General features: G+C 37.8%; 1 protein-coding gene across 2 annotated transcripts in view; it reads right to left on the bottom strand.

The window, feature by feature from the left end:
- Positions 1 to 9,596: 9,596 nt before the first annotated feature.
- LOC122829887 (phospholipid phosphatase-related protein type 5-like) overlaps positions 9,597 to 19,248 on the bottom strand; it is a 55,995-nt gene continuing 46,343 nt past the window's right edge. Inside the window, exons 6-8 of one of the 2 annotated variants that reach the window (XM_044114788.1) lie at positions 18,179 to 18,355; positions 14,224 to 14,373; positions 9,597 to 14,052 (exon numbers count right to left, since the gene is read on the bottom strand). In XM_044114788.1, coding sequence (XP_043970723.1) covers positions 14,020 to 14,052; positions 14,224 to 14,373; positions 18,179 to 18,355 — 360 coding nt within the window. In that variant the 3' untranslated portion in view covers positions 9,597 to 14,019. The remainder of the gene's footprint in view (positions 14,053 to 14,223; positions 14,374 to 18,178; positions 18,356 to 19,248) is intronic. The other variant, XM_044114787.1, reaches the window with a different exon arrangement.

The raw sequence follows: 19,248 nt of genomic DNA, 5'->3' as shown, positions 1-19,248 counted from the left end.
GCGATTACAACATCCTAAAGTGCTGGAACCCACGCTATCAGCTGAGGCAAAATGTGATTTTATGAAAGGAAAAAAAAAATCATCACTTACCGCTAGGTCCACGTTTACGCTGCTCCCACGGAGAAGCCGTTCTTAATGCCACGCACTGTTTCCACGCTGAAGTCAGAGAATAGGTTATACTGTGCAGGGAAACGCCCCCCGCCACCCCCTTCTCCCACCACCACACCTCCGCCCCCCTCTCCTCTCCATCCATGCTATTCCTTTCTCCACTGTGCGCGTCTCCTCCCGCTTGTGGGGGAATCACATAACCACTCCTTTTTTTTCTTCCTTTTTTTTCCCCCCGCGGAATGGAAGGAATGAATGGAGCGATGACTACTCTGCAGGTGCTGTAGCAACAGCAGCATCCTTTGCAATGCAACTCATCTGCAACCTCTCACCTCTCTTCTCCCCCGCCTCTAATCTCTCTCTCTCTTTCTCTCTCTCTCTTTTTCTCTCTCTCTCTCTGTGGTCCATCCCAGTAGAGCGTGGTCCTATAGCGCAGCGGCAGCTTCTGAGCTGGTTTGGCTACTTCCAAGTCATGATGGAGTATAGGCTAACACAGAGTTCAGGGTTAATACAATGAATGCACCTCTGCGGATGGGTGATTAATTTGTCTCACTGACCACACGCGCGCGCACACACACACACACACACACACACACACACACGTCCCCCCCCCCCCCCACCCCACACACACACGTCCCCCCCCCCCCCCACCCCACACACACAGAGAAAGCAACAGAACATTGTCCTTTTTTTCCAACTGGAGTGCATTTCAGAAAATTAATGTTTTTTTTTCCTCCACACAAATAGCTAAGAATTTATTTTACAACCCTGCATTATAACCTTTGTTGCATTAGTCACAGTTGACAGAGCTTTAAATGGTTAAGCAATTAAATAAAGCACTATACAGAGCTGTGAAAAAGTATTTGTACCATTACCAATTTGTTTGCTGTTTGTCACACTGAAGCATTTCAGATTATCAAATCATTTTAGCATAAACCCAACCAAAAAATGAGCTATCCTGACATATCTTGTGTAAATAGCATTCCTTCCGCGCACAATCCAAAAACATGACTCTCCAAAGTGCTGTTAGGTATCTGTGTTTGTGTGTATTGTGTGTCTCTATTGCTGGGTAGAGAAAATGGAGGGAAGGAAAATCATACTCAGTAACAATGTTTGGAATATCATCTGTCCATAGTGTCTTTCTAATTTATTATTGGAGTCAGGATGTGAAGGTTTAATATAGTTGCACTTGTTTGAATTTACAATTTAGCAGCTCAAAGGCTAATGTTATCTTTAGTGAACAAACTTGTTTTCAGTGGCATCAACATTTTTAAACTGCAACATTTTACCATCTTATAATTTATTATGATCTTTTGGAATGGTTCAGTGAGGCCTCATCAAGTCACAATTTAATTGAAAATGGCGGTCTCTGAAGAACGATAAAGTCTTCTTGTATCTTCTGTAACTCAACAACCTACATCACAGGTTTTTACTCAATGCTTGGTTGAAACTCTCTAGATTATGGTACAAAGGTATAAATCACACATTTTAATAAAACATAAAAGCCAGCAAGTTTTACAGTGTAGACTTCAGATATTGGCGAGTTCTTATGAGTGTGAATTATGCGTACATAAAAGACTTTGAAGCTCAAGGGATGATGCTACATATTTTTAAAAATTTAAACTATATGCCTCTCCTTGTGGCAGAGGCATATAACCACTGAGTCAGAGTACAGCTTGAGCACATAGAATTAAACAAAACAATAAAACTAAAGTTATTTGTCAGGTTTGCACTGAACAAGTATCCATTGTGGGTTTCTATGTGTTATGGAAAGTGTCCATACCCTTAAAAGTACATTGCTGCTGACACATAAGTTTGCATCTGATTATCAAATTATATTCTGCACTAATTCAAATGTTTTGATGCATATTCAGTTTTTTTTTTTGTTGTTGTTTTTTTTTCAGAGATCTGAATTGCATTTGATCCTCTAATTCAAAATCAAAAAACTCTGAACTCTGAACTGGGTGACATACTCTTAGCATAAATTCTTTGATATTATCAGAATCTTTTTTTTTTTCTTTTCCTGAAATAACTAAAATGAACACATCTGTTAAATTTGCAAAGCTTTTTTGCATCAAGACCACCAAAGACAAGCGTGAAAACTGAATTATACAGATGGCAAAAAGAAATATCCTTCTATCATCTTTGGTTATGTCTAATCGATCCATGAAAGACAGCACAGGTGAACAGCTAGCATTTTGGCAGCATTCCCAATATTTGAGTTTCCTCAGTGTAAAGATAACGACTGAACTCTTGCCACGCAGTAGCAGACTTCCACTGTTCATAAAAAAAAAAATCAGTCTCAACAACTTTGTAGCAGTTTATGCAAAAGCTATTTTATGAATTGTCAATCTATCATGGTGTTTGCATTGTCCTGTGTGAAATGTGTTGAGAATGGAATGTGAGTTTTCGCCAACTGTCGGATGTAAAAAATACAGTGGTGTAAGCAAAATATTATTGAAGTTTAAGTGAACAATTTAATGTTGATGTTTTATTTGGATGCTCTGGCTGGAAAAGCTTTAGGTGTCCCATTTTCAGTAGATGTTTTCAGAATGCTTATTGACAGTGGATTATCTTAATTTTTCATATGAATAATCAGCATTTGTGTGAATATGAACTTAATTCAAACATGACTGATGTTTATAAAAGAATCAACATATAATACTGCTAGGTTTATAAGGATAGATTTATTTAGCCTCAACTAATCTCCATTAGTGTACTGACTGCTTATAAACCTTTAAGAAAACATACTTTAAAAAAAAAAACAAAAAACTGGACCTATCTCTTTATGAAAGTCTCCATCTGATGTAGTTTTTGACACCTGACATTTCTTTCTAAGCCAATATTTCACAATGTGCTGTCACTGTATTGTACTGGAGATGAAATGAATAAAAATGCAGCCAAATTTTAAAAATAACATTGAAAGACCTTCAAGAAGCCTAGGCAGCTAAGTGACCTAGACCCCCACATAGGATCATAAAAATGTGTCTTCCCTGTGATCTACGGTAAAACTGTCATAACACCCTGAGTGATGCAGTAAAGGTGTCATGTTTTTTATATATATATATATATATATATATATATATATATATATATATATATATATATATATATATATATATATATATATATATATATATATATATATATATATATATATATTCTTAGATAATATATATAAGGATTTTTCTTTCACTCAGGTTTTTGTATATAGATTTATGTTAGGAAAGGTTTAGTCTATCTGTGTGGTAATGGCATGTTAACGCACGGTGCTGAAATTGTAATGGCCATGTCTTTAAGGATGTTTCCTGCTCTGCAAAATTCCCTGAGGTATATATGTCTCTGTGTGGTGTGTATGTACATGTGTGTTCTAACTCCTGCTCCTACATCTAATGGGGCCTGTGCATTCGATTGATGGTGCTCCTTAGCAGACATGCCGCATAGGACTAGTGGCTTGATGCCTTTTATATTTCTCCCTTCATTCGGTGGTCTGTAATGGAGCGAACCCTGAAAACCTGCTTGTATTTGAGTTCTGAAAGCTGGACGAAAACCCACAAAAAGGAGTCAAACTAGCTTTGTGCAGGCAGAGAAACCGTCTCCTTTGCAGCTACAGACGAGCAGACGGGGAGCAAACATGTAGGCTTGATGTTTTAGAGCCTGCAGCGCTAACGCAAGCCCAGGAGCTCTGGGGCCATAAAATAAATTACAACATTTCCTCAAATCAGCAACCATAGATTCTCTCGCTGTCTTTTGCCTTCTCTGAATGTGTCACACACACACGTACACGCACGCACACACACATGCACGCACACAGTGTTAATGGCTTCATAATTGTCGGAGGCAGACCACTGAGCATAATCAGGAGACTGCAGAAAGGCAAAAACCACTATTAGTAATTTACTATGACAGACAGTACATTTTTATTACCCAGCTGCCTCTGCTTTGTTTTGAGATGCGATAAACCACTCTCTCTTCAGCTTTCATTTGAGCTTTTTCTTTCTCTCTTTTTCTCACTCTCTTTTTCTTTTTCTCTTTATTTTTCTTCCTCTTTTTCTATCTACCCTTCTTTCGGTCTATCTTTCTTTCTCTCTCTCTCTCTTCCTTTCCTTCTTTCTTCCTTTCTTTCTGCCTCTCTTTCTTTCTTTCTTTTTTTTGCGTCAGACAGTGTGGCGCATGGGTCAGATGAATTACGTCAAACAGACAGACACTGAGTCAGGGAGTAAAGTCCAACTCATCACTGGAAATATCAGGCATGGGTCTCACACACACACACGCCCACACGCACACACACACACACACCCACACACGCATGCAGGAAGACAAGCCTATTCTCGGGTGTTGCGTACTGGCACAGTTGTTAGTACTGTTGCTTTGCTGAAGAAGGTCCAGGGTCCAAATCCTGACCTGGGGTCTCCCTGCATGGAGTGTACATGTTGCATGCTCTGCTCGAATGCAGAGAATTAAAAACATATCTGTTAAATTAAGGGTTGTCTATAAATTGTCCATGGGTGTGAGTGTGTGCATGCATGATTGCTTGTTCTGTGTTGCCCTGCGATGGACTGGCGACCTGTCCACGGTGAATCCTGCCCCTCCCCAGTGACTGCTGGACATAGGTTACAGCCTCCCAATAACCCTGCAAGGATAAGCTGGTATAATGAATGAATGGATGGATAGAGAAGCCTATTCTCATTCCAACTGATGCACACGGTTATTTATTTTTTTTTTCAGAAATGTTTGCTCAGCTCTTTCAGTCATTGATCTCAGGTGTTACAGCCACTTCCAATCCCATAGGTGCATAAAACCTGCAGACTGTGTTTACAAACACTGAAAGCATAGATTGCTCTCAGAAGCTGCTTAGAAATCTGCTAACCATTAAATATTCCACAGTCAGCTGTCAGTGGTATAACAAAGGGGAAAAGATTGGGAATGAACGCATCCAAGGCACATAGTGGTAGGACACTTAAAAGCAGAGTGGGGTCAGTGGCTGCTCAGGAGCATAGTGTGCTGAGGTCACCAACTTTCTGTAGTGTCAATAGTTCATGCAATATGACCTTCAGACCTGTTCATAAACAGTGCATATAGAGATTCGGTGAATTGTTTCCATGGATGAGCAGGTGCATCCAAGTCTTAGATCACCAAGTGCAACACAAAGCTTTGATCGTAGTTGTGTAGCTGCCAGTGGAGTCAGTGGAGATGTGTTCTCTGGAATGACAAATCACGCCTTTCTGTCTGGCAATTCAATGGATGAGTCTGGGTTTGGCAGTTGCCATGAGAACGGCACTTACCTGACTGCATTTTGTCAAGTGTAATGTGTGGTGCAGACTGGATTATGGTGTGGGGCTGTTTTTCAGGAGATGAGCTCTCACTGCTTCAGTGTACCAAGATATTTAGGACTGCTTCACACTTAGTTTGAGAATGGTCCCTTGCTGTTTTAATGGCTTTGCTTGTGTCCACAAAAAAGGGTCTGTAAAACAGTTTTATATGGTCTGCACAGAGGCTTGACCTCAATCTGATAGAACAGTTTCAGGATGAATTAGTGCAACAACAAAAAAAAAAAGCAAAACAGGTCTTCTCTACCGTTATCTATGTCTGGTCTCACAGAAACGCCTCTGGATGAATTATCTAAAAACCCAACCTTTAAGCTTGTGGGAATCCATACAGGGTAAAACAATTTCATATAAATGCATTTACATATCTGCCAAAAGGCCAGCAACCCAATACTTCAGGCAATTTAGTGTCCAAAACATCTTAGCAAGATTTAGCTTCTGAGATGTTTTAGCAGCAAAACAAAACAGCAAAAAAAAACAGAGGTAGGTTTTTGTGGCAGCCTAAAATGATTTGTGCTGCTTTTGTTGTGCTATAGCTCAACCTCCATCACATAAAATCAAGACAAACATTTCTCAGTCTCTGAAACACAGATTCTTAAATAGATTAAGGTCATGAGTTTGACTGGGCTGCTTGTGTATTTGAAAGTACTTTTCCATTTTAGCATTGTTGTTTAGTGTGGTTGTTCTGTGAGAATGAGAACCCTCCATAACAGTTACGGTACAAGTCTTTGGCATAAACAAGTATGAGTAATATTTGATTAACAGCATCCAAATGCAAATTTCACCAGTGGAAACACCTTGGTTGTGGTTCCACTTTTTTGCATGGAGGTTCTGTGAAGTTACTGTTATTATTTGGAGAAGAAAGATGGCAAATGGCAGGGAAATCCTCAGAGTGGGGAGGAAGCTAAAAGCGCATCACACCTGGACTTGAGCCAGTTTTTGCCATTTGAACTAATTTTAACTAAAGCATTTTCATATTTGTAGGACATAACACTACAAATAACACTGAGACGATGCTAACCATTTACATGTCCACAAAGAGCTGCCGCTGAGATAGTTACTGCTTTCTCAGCGAAAGTACATCAGTGGTTCCACAGGAGCTTACACAGGTGAAAGCTATAAGCTGGATCAGCCGAAGTCATGAGTCCTGCCAGCCAGGGGCGGTTGTAAAGAGGGACCAGCAGGGGTCAGTGCCCCTGTAGAACAGATCTGGACCTGTTCTACAGGGGCCAGTTGTTGTGATTTTGAATCTTTAATTCATTTGTAATGAATTAAAGATTCAGAATCACATTTTAGATCTTCTAGATCTGTGAAGTGCTCCTATGAAAAAATCTTCCCATTGTGAGGGCATTGTGAGGATCAAGAAACAAATTGCCGTTGTTTCTTACTCATTCTGCTGCATGTTGGCGCGTAAGACGTAACCGACAGCATCCGGTTTAGGATTTTCAGAATAAATGCTCCTCCAGACTCAATACATAGAACTGACATATTTAATTATTTCTTGCGCGGCCCGGTGGTTGGGGACCACTGCATTACAGTAAATAATAAAACCCCATTAAAAATAAGACTCTTGTCAGATTAGAAGATAGCCTTTAAGCAGGTATTAAACATATCTTAGGTATGTTTAATACTTGATACTTAAAGACCTCAATAAGTCCTCAGTTCTGTATTATTAATTAATTTTGGTTTGGTGCAATGTAAATAATCTGTAAAGCAGGGTTGTTCAAAGTCAGTTTCAGGCCCTGTATGCCTTAGCTCCGTCCCTGGTTCAACACACCTGAATCAAATGATGGCTCATTAGCAGGCCTCTGCAAAACTTGATGAGGGAGTTAATGGAACTATTTAAATCACCTGTGAACAGAGACACATCTAAAACATGTTACACTTAGTGAATGGTGTTACTAAAATAATTGAACTTTTCAATAATATTCTAATTCATTAAGATACAAATCTATAGATGTCATTTTCAGTTTGAATTGTTGTACATTATTAAAATCAGCCTAAATAAGGGTTTACATCTGAGCTTTCCGCAAATTATATGACATTTGTCTATAGCAAAACAGTTACTGACAATTGCTTCCCAGAACATCACTTAAAAAAAAGAACCAACCTTTAAGATCCGTCTCTTGGTAAATGAAAGAGCACCCTTCATTGTTTTCCTGAAACAATGTGCCTTTAACAGTTCTGCAAGACAGTTGACATTAAATGTTATTACATCAATTAAATATACCAAATCTATTCTTCATTAAGGATGAAATGCTGCCAGTTGACTGTGGTGACTTGGCAAATTATGAATTATTTTGTTTATTTAACCTTCGAGACGGAGAATTATTTATGTCCCAAACAGGGGACCTAAAAATCACGAGGCATTAGAATAACACACGCAAATAATTAAATTGAGTGGTTTGCACTCTGAGGTGGAACCCAAAGATGTGAAAGATTTATACTCTAATTGGAGTGGAAATGTGTTTATTAGGCTCAGCAGTTAGTTTATAGGATTGGGAATGAGGATGCTGGCAATCAGGATAGAAAAAAAATGTGTGTGTATGCGTGTGTTTGTGTGTCAGTGTTAACAAGAGAGACAAATAGGACACACAAACAGGAACGGAGAGACAGAGAGAGGCAGGTGCATCACTAATGGCTTTTTAAAAAGGTTACAGCATAGAGCTCTTCTTTTCTAATGGGGCTCTGGCTGTACTTGAGAAGCAATTTCCGGAAAAGATAATGTTGTCGAGAGTCCAGAGAGTTCTGTCTGGGTGTGTGTGTGTGCGCGTGTGTGTGTGTGTGTGTGTGTGTGTGTGTGTACATACGTCTTGTCGTTAACAAGACTGACAACTACAAATTCAGAGGAACACAAAGAGGAGGCGGGACAAGATAGGAGCAGTTGTGAGACAGACTGACAAAGAGAGAAATTTTCTGTCTGCCGTTAAATTGCTTCATTAGATTGATGACTAATACCTGTTATGGTCCATCAGAGGCTTCAGTGAGAAAAGATACACAGATTTTGGATTCTTCGCATTTTAGCGTCCTAATTTGTTGTTTACTACCAGAAGCTTTCAACCTAGTCTTTTTTTTTTTTCCTGAAAGCCTTCTTATTATTAGTCACAGTTAAACAGCACCACCCTGTGCTCATGGTGGCCTACTGCAACCATTAGGATATTTATGAGCAGGCATTTTTAAGGAACACATTTTCAGTTTTAATGTGATTGGAATATAAAGGTCTGACCTTAATAATATTGAGCATTTAAGAAGAAATTGTTGGCAGAAAACCAACAATTAAAAAACATGGAAGTGGAATGAGAGGCCTCACAAAAAGGTTAATTATTAACTATGCCAACTCATAAGGTACTTATTCATATTAATGTACTAATATTCAATCTGATTCAATAAAATAGTCTTTTAAATCTTTAAAAAGTCTTTATGTAAATTCTCTTTGTCATGTAACCTAAATTGCACGCTTCTACGGAATGAGTGGATTCTGAAAATATATTTATTCTTACGATCAAATAAGTAACTTTTGAATGTAAATCTATTTGATTATATTTGATCTATCACACATAATATATTTTGACAATCTCAGGGCCAGATTTTTTGTCAGAATGTAAAATGTGTCCATCATTGTGTGCACACATATGTTCAAATGATAATTAATAATGGCACTTAGTTGAGGTGTGTATATGTTGGAGCATGTATATTTAATAATGTTTGGATTAGGGAAAAGCCACAAAATCATTCAAGTTGTTTGTTCTCTACACTGGGATAAGAACAGTTTGAATACATCCTTAAACCATCTGACCTTCACGCTAATAATGTCTGTATGTAAACTTCTGACCTGAACTGTATTCATATTCTAACCTTTCTGCCAGCTGCCTACCTGTTATTTTCAGAACATGGAGTAAGGAAACATTTGTTCAAGATCACAACAACGAGAGGGAAAATCTTTCTTTTACGGCAGCCTGAATCAAAGCTCAGATAATCAGAGGCAAGAAAAGCATGAAATTGTATTTGTTTAGAGATGTTAAAAGGGAATCCAATCTAATTTCCCTTTTTTTGACTGATGTTGAAAGACTAATGTCCTGTGGGACATTCTATGTGTGCACAATTCTGAGGAATAGTAAGAAGTCAAATGAAAAATTATATTTATTGCGGTGTTTATGCTAAACTGTGTGGAATTAGGGCATCAACATTTCTGTGTGACATGCAATGAAACAACAACAACAACAAAAATCCCACTTTAGTTCTTATTGAGACTCCTAAATAACACAGAATCATTGTTGATGTCACATGGAAATGGGGATTTGAGTGGCTGTGGCACAAGATGAGGAGCATTTTCTCTGCCAAATGGAAGCTCTGTGGTTCGATCTCTCACTTCTCTGCTTTACATATTCTCTTTGGGCCAGGCAATGAAAGCCATAATAATCTTGATGCTTTCATCTGCAGTAGTGTAAAAACAGAAGAACCAATACATGCAGGCGAGGAGTCTGTAAAGGGTAAGTGATCTATAATAGCAACAGCCGTATAAATAGTAGAAATGCAATTACAGCGCCATGCAAAAGTATTCATAACATATTTTAATACATTACAACCAGAGCTTTTAGTAGGATTTTAGACTAGCAACAAGTAGTGCATAATTATGAAATGTACATGAGGAAAATTAATCAAAATAGCTTCACAAGTAAATCTGAAAAGTATGGTGTCCATTTGTGTTCAGCTCCCTGAACTCTGATGCATTCAACTGCCTTCATCAACCGAGTCCATCTGTTTGTGATTTTATATCATGTTAAATAAAGATGTACTGTGATAACCTTAGATTAGAGGTTTGTTAGAGAACAAAAGTGAACAAGCAGCATTGTGAAGAGAAGACTGAGGAGCACAACAGCCTGTTGCTAAGAAGTTCAAAACAGAGTTAGATTTTAAAACAACATCTCATGCTTTGAACATCTAAAAAAAATAACAGTTCAATCCAATATCCAGAAATAATATGGTGAACAAAAATGTCAACCTACAGATGTGCAAATCTGGCAGAGATATCCTTAAATGACTTGAAGCTCTACACAAAGAATAATGTGGTTCTACAAAGTATTGACTCTGCAGGGGCATATGCAAATGGATGCTGCACTTTTCAGATTTTTATTTGTAAAAAATTTAAACCATACATAATTTGCCTTTGAATTCACAATTGCATATCACTTTGTGTTGGTTTACCACATAAAATCACAAGAAAAGGCAGCTAAGATTGTGGGTTTGATGTCAGAGAATGCAAATACTCTTGCAAGGCACTGTGAATTTACATTTCATGTTTAAGGCTCTTGTTGGAGCCTTACCTAGTAAAAAACCTAGTAAAATGTCAAATCTGCGTCTGTATAAAAGAATCTTACTTCACTAAGTGGTAATTGCAGTTTATTTTGGTAAATAAATACAAAACAGAGACTTTAACATGAAAATAACGTTATCTCGCCAGAGGGGGTGTAGTCATTTTTTTTTTCTTAAAAAAAGAAAAAGAAAATAAAAACAGACTTACAATACTGTAGGTAATCTCAAAGCTATAATGAGCACCTTCTGCTTTAACCGGCATTGTTAGGACGCCTTGGCAGGGGTCCTTCAGAGGCCTGCAGTTAAAACGAATGTGAGTGTATAATTATAGCAGCTACTTTTGACAGTTTAACTTAAGAAAAACAGGCTGCCAAATTAACAGTTGTGCTGCCTTACAATGTGCTCATTATAAATACTCACACACACAGAGACACACGCACGCACACACAGATCTAAATAAGTCCAAACACACACACAGCAAGCGCACACAGACATAAGAAACCCATTAGGATGTTTTGTATATAACACTTTCTTCTTACTTTAAGAACCTGCAGTTTTCTTTTAAACTGAGCAGAGCTGAGCCAGCTGTGAGGCATACGCTCCGACTGCAGGCTGGCTTGATTTTAAACTCTTCTCCACTGAGCAACATTCCTGTTTTACAGCCGTCCACCGTGCCGCAAGAACATTTCAGGTAGCTTCACATTATCAAAACCATACAAACTGGATGGTAACATCGTATAAGTTTGAAGAAACCTAAGTATTGTACAATACTCTACCAAAGTCAGAGGTCTCAATGCCGCTAATAAACTCAGTGCATGAAAAACATGTTGAAGAGAAGCCTTTGAATGACTGGACCAGATAGATTCAATCAAATTAGGCATGGGCAGCTCACAGGTATCAAGGTATTGGAAGGATTGAAAAAAATGTTCAAATTGTCAAATGTTTCTGTCATGGCATTTTCATGGCTTAAAGGTGTTTCTTTTTTTATGAGATGCCAAATAAAGTGCTTGAGTGACTGGAGATTTGTTATTCTGTTATGCTGCTGCTCACTGCCAGTCAGCTGGTTGGAAAAAAAGGCTATGAATGTATTCACTCTCCAAGGAATAAAAGAGAAATTTAGCTGGAAATATTTTCAGTAGAATGAAATACGGACAGTTAAGGAGTCTTGGCAGAATATCAACACAATGTTTGAGTCCTCATTGTTCCTGGATAAGAGACAAATTGTCCTTAGAGGGAAAAATGCTGATTTCTTCACACTGTATTTTTTAAAAAGAAGCTTTGCTGTTTTGTTTCTTTTTCTACTACTTCTACTCTGACACATCTTCCATCTAGTGATTAGAGTTATAACCAGTTGAGCTTAATTTTTCTAATTTAGATATCAAATAGCTACATTTGTATCTACTGTATGTGCTTTATTCAGCTAAAAAAAAATATTCTTTATTTAGCACCTGTATCAAAATAAAACAAACATAATTTGCTTTTTACATAATTAGAAGAATTCTTCTCACCTTACAGGGCAAGTAAAAATAACTGAAGTTTGAGGGTTTTTTGTTCTTGTTATACTTTGGCATATGTGTTACTTCACTTCATCACTTTCTTACTCCTTCTTATTCAGTATACAGAAAGCTTTTTGTCAACGGTAGCTGACAGGCTTTGGCCAAAGATCAAAAACTGTTTTTAAGTCAAACCTTGTTAAGCAAACACCTATTCATGACAGAAGGGCTGGAAGTGGACAGAGTAGCTAGGACTATTTAATTGTAGTTGCCAAAGCAAATTAAAATGTAGAAAATGTAGACAGAGCAAAATTTGATTTAGTTTGAGAGTTTGGTGATAATTCATTCCTACAGAGCTGTTGGCTGTCCTCCATTTTGCTAAATCCCTCAGCCACCAAACAGAATGAATCAATGCTGCCAATATATTAGTAAAACAAATAAAAAAATTTCGTACTGACAGTACAAATAGTAAAATTCATGGTCTTTGTTAATACAATATATTAATTTCAAGTCAATGTATTTTTTTAAAAAACGGGTTAAATTTACATTTTAAAAACTCTGCAGAAACCCTATGGTTTAAATAGAAGCAATTATATCATATTGCACATTTTTTTTTAACTCATTTAAATACCTTGATACTGTTAAACTGGGGCTTTTACTCAGGGTCATCATAATGTGAAAATATTATGCTGCTCCATGCCTAATTCAAACAGCAGCCAGCTTTTCTCTTTAAAATCCAGTTAGATGCATTTGTAAAATTTAACTGATTTTAGATGAAAGAAGTACCATGCTGCCATCTATTTAGATGTGGGTTAATAGAGAAAATATGAGACATAAATTTGGTTAATAGATTATGGGAAGTACAAAAAAGTAATGCTTTTTACTTCTAGTGAACAATAAAAACTCCACATGGAGATTTTGCACAGCATGGACATCAGACTAACAGACATCTGAAACACACTCTAACATTAATGTTATAGTTTTGAAAGGTTGATGACAATCTGATTCAGGAGTGAATAAACAAAAGAAAAGCTGGTATCAAAAGCAAAGCCCTAGTGTGTATAAACCGCTCTTCTATCACATTGCACAATTAAAATCAAAACTGAAAGTTACAACATTGTTTACTGAGTTTTAAACTGGTTCATCTGTGCTATAATTTACAAAAGTGCTTCCCTCGACGACGACGTCTCTTCTTGTGCACAGAACCAAAAATCTGTACCATATCATTCAACAGTACCAGCATTATTACATAAAGTCTTCTTTCAGCTGTTTCCTCTAATTGTCCTGAGTATAACAAAATGATCTTGAGGAAAATCCACTTGTGACCCTCAGCTCAGCTGAGTTTTTTATCTTTTATTTTATTTGATTGGAAATATCAAGTCATCACCAGCCAACAGTCTTTAGAGTCACCGTTGAATCTTTGTGGAAAACCGCAAGGAAACAGGACACAGTATTGCTTTAACAGCTCTGGCCTTAAAGAGTCTTTTCATGGATCTTTTACACCCAAAGGAAAAGGGCGGCCATCTTGAAGGACAAAACAGAGCATCACAGGGAAAGGAGACGACAGGTCTTTGTTTCCCGGTTGGCTCCAGGCTTTGTCCTCTGTGATTAGTGAAGCCTCACACCTGCGTGGATTTGACTCGCCTCAGAGGTTTTCGTCCTTCAGGGTGGGCGGGGCAGGGTGGGGGGATTTCACGGGGCAGGTCTAGACTGAGCTGGTGAGGCAACGTCTTGAGGGGAGGAGCACATCGGGTGGGGCGGGGAGCAGGGTTGGCTGATGGTCATGTGATCTCAGAATATGGTAGCCCTGGAGCCTAAGAAGGAGAAAGATAAAAACCAATTAGGAAAACTTTTAAAACATTTGGGAATTTATAGTGTCAACATGAGACTAAAAAAATCCAAACCATTTAAGAATCAGATTCAAAGAGGCAACCAAGAATTCAAGTGATTCCGGTTGAATACTCTTAATACACCTCACCCCTTACCTGGAAGCCACTTAACTTTTCGAGTGGACTCTCCACACGGGGCAGGCTGATCAGAGGCAGACTGATGGGGGCTTCAGGGCGCTGTGGAGGGGGAGGCGGAGTCGGCACTGCTAGCTTAGTTGGTTTGAAATTGTTGATCACGCAGGACACCTGATGGAGAACAGAAGGAGATGAGTAGAAGGAAATGAGTAGAAGGAAAAAAAATATTCTCTTTTTCAACAACAACTTTTTCTAATGGACCAAGTTTAGTTCCAAGTTTGTCCCCATTTCTCCTTTCTTCTGGGATCAATCATAATAACTTCACACTCCCTCTGTTCTGAAACATGTTAAACAGAGATCCACAGATCTGAGAACTTGAACAGTGACGTGCGGTCAGGGGAGGCAGGTGAGGCAGTGCCTCACCAGCCATCATGGAAAGAAAGAAAATATATAATCATAAAGTAATTTAAATTGTTATATTCATCCGGTGGTTTGTACTAAAAAATATTTATTTTTCATGTAGCTTCACCAATTTCGATTTTTATTTGTTCAAAATCGCTGAATTTTCTTATTTTCCCATTCAAATGCTTGGAAGCGATGCCGGTGAGGCAGCAGCGAGCTCTGCCTCACCTTGGATTGCGCAACCCCTGGCTCTGCGCTGGCTGCTAAGCGGAGAGAGCATGTTGCTGTACGGCGTCAATAAAATGGTTTAAACAAATTTAATATGTGAACTTATTTCCAATAATTTAGCTTATGTATATAATGTACAGTGCTTTTTGTCACCAACTGTGTTTGTGTAACGTGTTTCGTGTAATGAGCGATTATAAACTGCAGAGAACAGGTTCGAGGTGAGGCAGGCAGTTCTCTTGCCTCATGGCAGGGGGCGCTCAAGATCCCAGACGTTCGTCTTGTTCACTCCTCAACTGCCGAGTAAGTGACAGCGAGCTAGGCTAAACGATTCGGGAAGCAAGTCAAGTGCAGCGATAGATTATAATAGAGATAGTGATTTTTTTCCTCTCGCTTATCCCGACTTTCGACATGGATGACTACATTACAACTGTTGTAATGTACTCATCCATGTCGAAATGTGTGTTTTGTGAGCTACAGTTTGTATGTGTAAGGATGCAGAAGTGAAACATAACCTGTAAACTGCTGTCAATCTATGCATCTATTTGCAAATCTGATTCTGATGACGTCAGTGCCTCACCAGCTATGAACCTCACCGCACGTCACTGAACTTGAAGATGAGCAAAATTATTAATGTATCAACTAGCGTCATATACTTTTTTAAAGTAAATGATTAAATACAGGAAAGTTACACATCTTTCAAAGCATAATATTGTAATTTTCTGTTGGATTAAAAACTACTATGTGTGGGGCGTGCTGTGGTGGTGTAGGGGACAGCGTGACCCACGTTTAAAGGCCTTGAGTCCTCGACGCGGCCATCGTGGGTTCTATTCCTGGACCCCCCTGTCCTTTCCTGTCAGTCTACTTTTATATAAGGCACACTAAAGCCCACAAAAAGACCCCCTGGAGGGGAGGCAAAAAAACAAAACAACTATGTGTCTTAAGTTTTTTAGAGTCAGAATTGGTGGGTCACTTATCAAAGCAAAACAGGAAGTCTGTATCGGTAAAATAAAAAAAGTAGATCTCGTATATCAATACTCCCTGACACCATAACAATCATTTAAGAATGTTCTTGAATCAAACTTTAACTTAATTTGGTAAAAACATATGTAAAGGCAAATAAATACTTTTAAGTTGCAAGGGAAGAAACTAAGCTGCACAAGGATATCCACTGGAATTGGACAATTTCCACTTTAGCTGAATTAGACTACCACAAAAAAATCTATGCTTTTTCAGTATGAAATGTTAAAGACTGAAATCTGAAGAAACACAAAAGGTGAAAGAATCTATTCCAAAGGAAACTGTACTCTCAGTAACGTGTTAGTCCATGCCTGCAGTTCCTTTTGGTTGTGAGAGAGAAACAGAGAAGGAAGGATGAATGTATTACAGAAGAGTTGTTCTGTTTTATCCTTGTAAGCTTTCAACCTTTGGCTGTCACAAAACATGCTGGATTTTTAAAGGTCAACAGCCTTCAAGAAATCCCTGAGTTAGGATAAGGATCTACATTCTCTAGGGAAATCAGGCAAAGACTGTTGTTTCAGTAATGCCAGCTCCACTAACTGCATTAATCCCCAATATAAGATGCTACACTCTGTATTAATTTGTTTTTCTTATTTTAAAATATCAGTAACACCCTGTTTTGTATGCTTGCTCTCTTTCAAACACAACTTAATGTCGCCTCTGCTAGTAATATAAATAATTCATGACAGTTCATGTAAAAAATGCTAGAAAAAAAACACTATTTTATAGTTCTTACAGAGAAATTTCAATGACTTGGAACTGGCAAGATAAATATCAGCTGATTAGAAACTGATTACAAAAATCTAATTGGTGCATCTCCAAGACCTTAAATCTGTTGATTATTCCTATATTTTAAAATTCTAGTTCCTGACTGAAATAGACGTTTGGACAAACAATGTTTACATATGACATGCAAATTAAGCCACCTAAATGACTGAAACTGGTGTGCAGCATATTTTTTTGTTTACACAAGATTATTAGATTCCTCAAACCCATTATGTAAAGTCATGCTTTTTTATTTTATTTTATTTTTTTTACAAGAAACAAAGGGGCAATCAGTAACAAGTTGCTCTCTACAAACTGTAGAGTTTCAGTTAGGCCTGTATTAAAGTAGAGACACTTGAAATGGGAGAAAACGATTCAACAGGTGGATATATTTATGCTTAACGGTGTTACCGTAATTAAATCTGCAATTACAAAAACATGCCTACTAAATTGTCCATGGGGTGACAGTATGGTGCAAAACTGGTGGTAAAAACCCTTTGGTGAGTATGACCACCTGTAGTGCATATGAAGTGCATGAGAATATTTTTCAGTGATGATGATGATGATGATGATGATAATAATAATAATAATAATAATAATAATAATAATAATAATAATAATAATAATAATAATAATAATAATAATAATAATAATAATAATATAGTTTATTTTTGACACCCTGATTCCACATGAACTTTATTTTTTATGCACAAACAAAGCCAATGTGGAGACTCTATTTGGAACAAAAACAGATACAATTTGCTGCTTCCAAAGGATTTAGCAGGAACAGTAGAAGCCAGCTTCTGCTAATGAAGCACTTCAATGACTGATTACACACTGCAGCAGTAGTTTACCATTTTGGACCATTCATTTGCATCATTCTACGGTGGGTAGGATTTTTCCTAAATAAAAAAAAAATGTAAGACAGTTGTTAATATTCTCAGGAGTTGTTCAAATCTGCTGTTCAGACTGTACAATCCACTGCAGAATTTATAATGGAGAAGGCAGAATCTGGCCATCTCCATTATAACCTCCACAAACCTCAGTTACCATGTGAAAAATTAAAGTGGTGATATTATGTATTTTCCATGCACATAGTGCAATTTTAAAGCAAAATCAATTAACTAAAGTAACTTTCTGTTGATATAAAAATGCTGTATTTTTACATCAATTCCAATAAACCTGACTTTGCAATTTGATACCTTGAAATTTTGCTTCTGTCTCTTTAAGAATCGTCTATTCTGTCCGACACTGACATAGTAGAGCAATCTGTCTGTGTTTGATGGCTAGATACAGGCTCAATCAAGAAATATACAACAAAATGGCTGATAAAGAAGGGATGGTGTTGCAATGGCCTAGTCAAATCCAGACCTGAACCTAACTGAAAAGCTCTTTGCGGGATCCTAAGAGATCTGTCAAAATTCCTCAACAACATTTGAAGTAAGAACTTAATATTTTTGAAGGTATTAAAGACCAGATCTACAAGTTAGCTGAATTGCTTGTCAAATTTAAGGAGAAATGTTAAACATTTGTTTGCACCATCTCTCTTTTTTCTCCGCCTCACCAGGAATGCAGCAATGGCCCCTCCTGTGACAAAACCAGCCAGGACGTCGTTCCAGTGGTTCCTGTGCTCCGTCACTCTCACCACGCCGACCAGCACCGCCAGAGACAGCAGCACCAGGCACAGGGTGGGCTTCATCAGACGGGTTCCTTTGGTCCGAAACATCAACGTCACATACATCTGTATAACAAACATAGTCACAAGAATATGTAAGAATAGAAAAGAAACAAAAAAAAAAACAATTTTATATTTAGATATAGGCGCTTGAGTCATCCGGCTGAGACGATGCAGACGGTGCCGCAGTCTTACTGACTCGGCAGGATGTACATCTTGATCAGGCCACAAGAGGACGCAATCTACAGTCATTTTGCAGCCGCTGAGTGGTTTCACACAAACTGATATAAAATCATTTTCATTCTTCCAAAGAGGAAGTAAGACAAGCCTCTCTAAAAAGATAACAAAACAATGTGAAAGCGGAAAACACATTTTTATAATTTACATCTTATTTAAAAAGGCTCTAAAATATCTCTGCCCTCCTCAATAATCATTTGCTGAGCAGCATTTTGCATACTCCCACTAGTTTTTTGATTCATCTTTGATGATGAGCTCTGTTTGGTTTGTTACATTAAGATAAGGCTACAATGACTAATGATAATACATATACACTGTAATGTCAAAGGGAAATAATGGGCATCTGGGGCAGAAGTTTCAGATGTTTTTTTTTAAAAACAGATCTGGTTTTCATGAAGACACTGAAAAATGTATACCTATTGAAAAACCGGCATTAAGCCCAGAACATGCCATGGGAATGGTAGAGCTCCCTTACGAAAAAGGCCAGGACATGTTAAAGTGGAATAAGACTCTGACATTTTTACTTATTGCCGTTTTGTTTTAAGCACTGCTTCAAGTCTTAAATCAGCCAGTTGTAATAATCGTTGCTTTTATAGAGGTATTCAGACTTGATGATGAGGTTAGGGAGTGCAACTAGCTGTTACTCACATTGTAAAATTTTATGGAAACAGCAAGGCATAGACCTGGGCTCTCACACACTTAGTTTCAGTTAAATAATAAAT

This window comes from Gambusia affinis, linkage group LG04, assembly GCF_019740435.1.
Source record: "Gambusia affinis linkage group LG04, SWU_Gaff_1.0, whole genome shotgun sequence".
NCBI classification, from domain to species: Eukaryota; Metazoa; Chordata; class Actinopteri; order Cyprinodontiformes; family Poeciliidae; genus Gambusia; species Gambusia affinis.
Note: the sequence above shows the minus strand (reverse complement) of the source record. Positions and strands in the feature narration are given on the sequence as shown.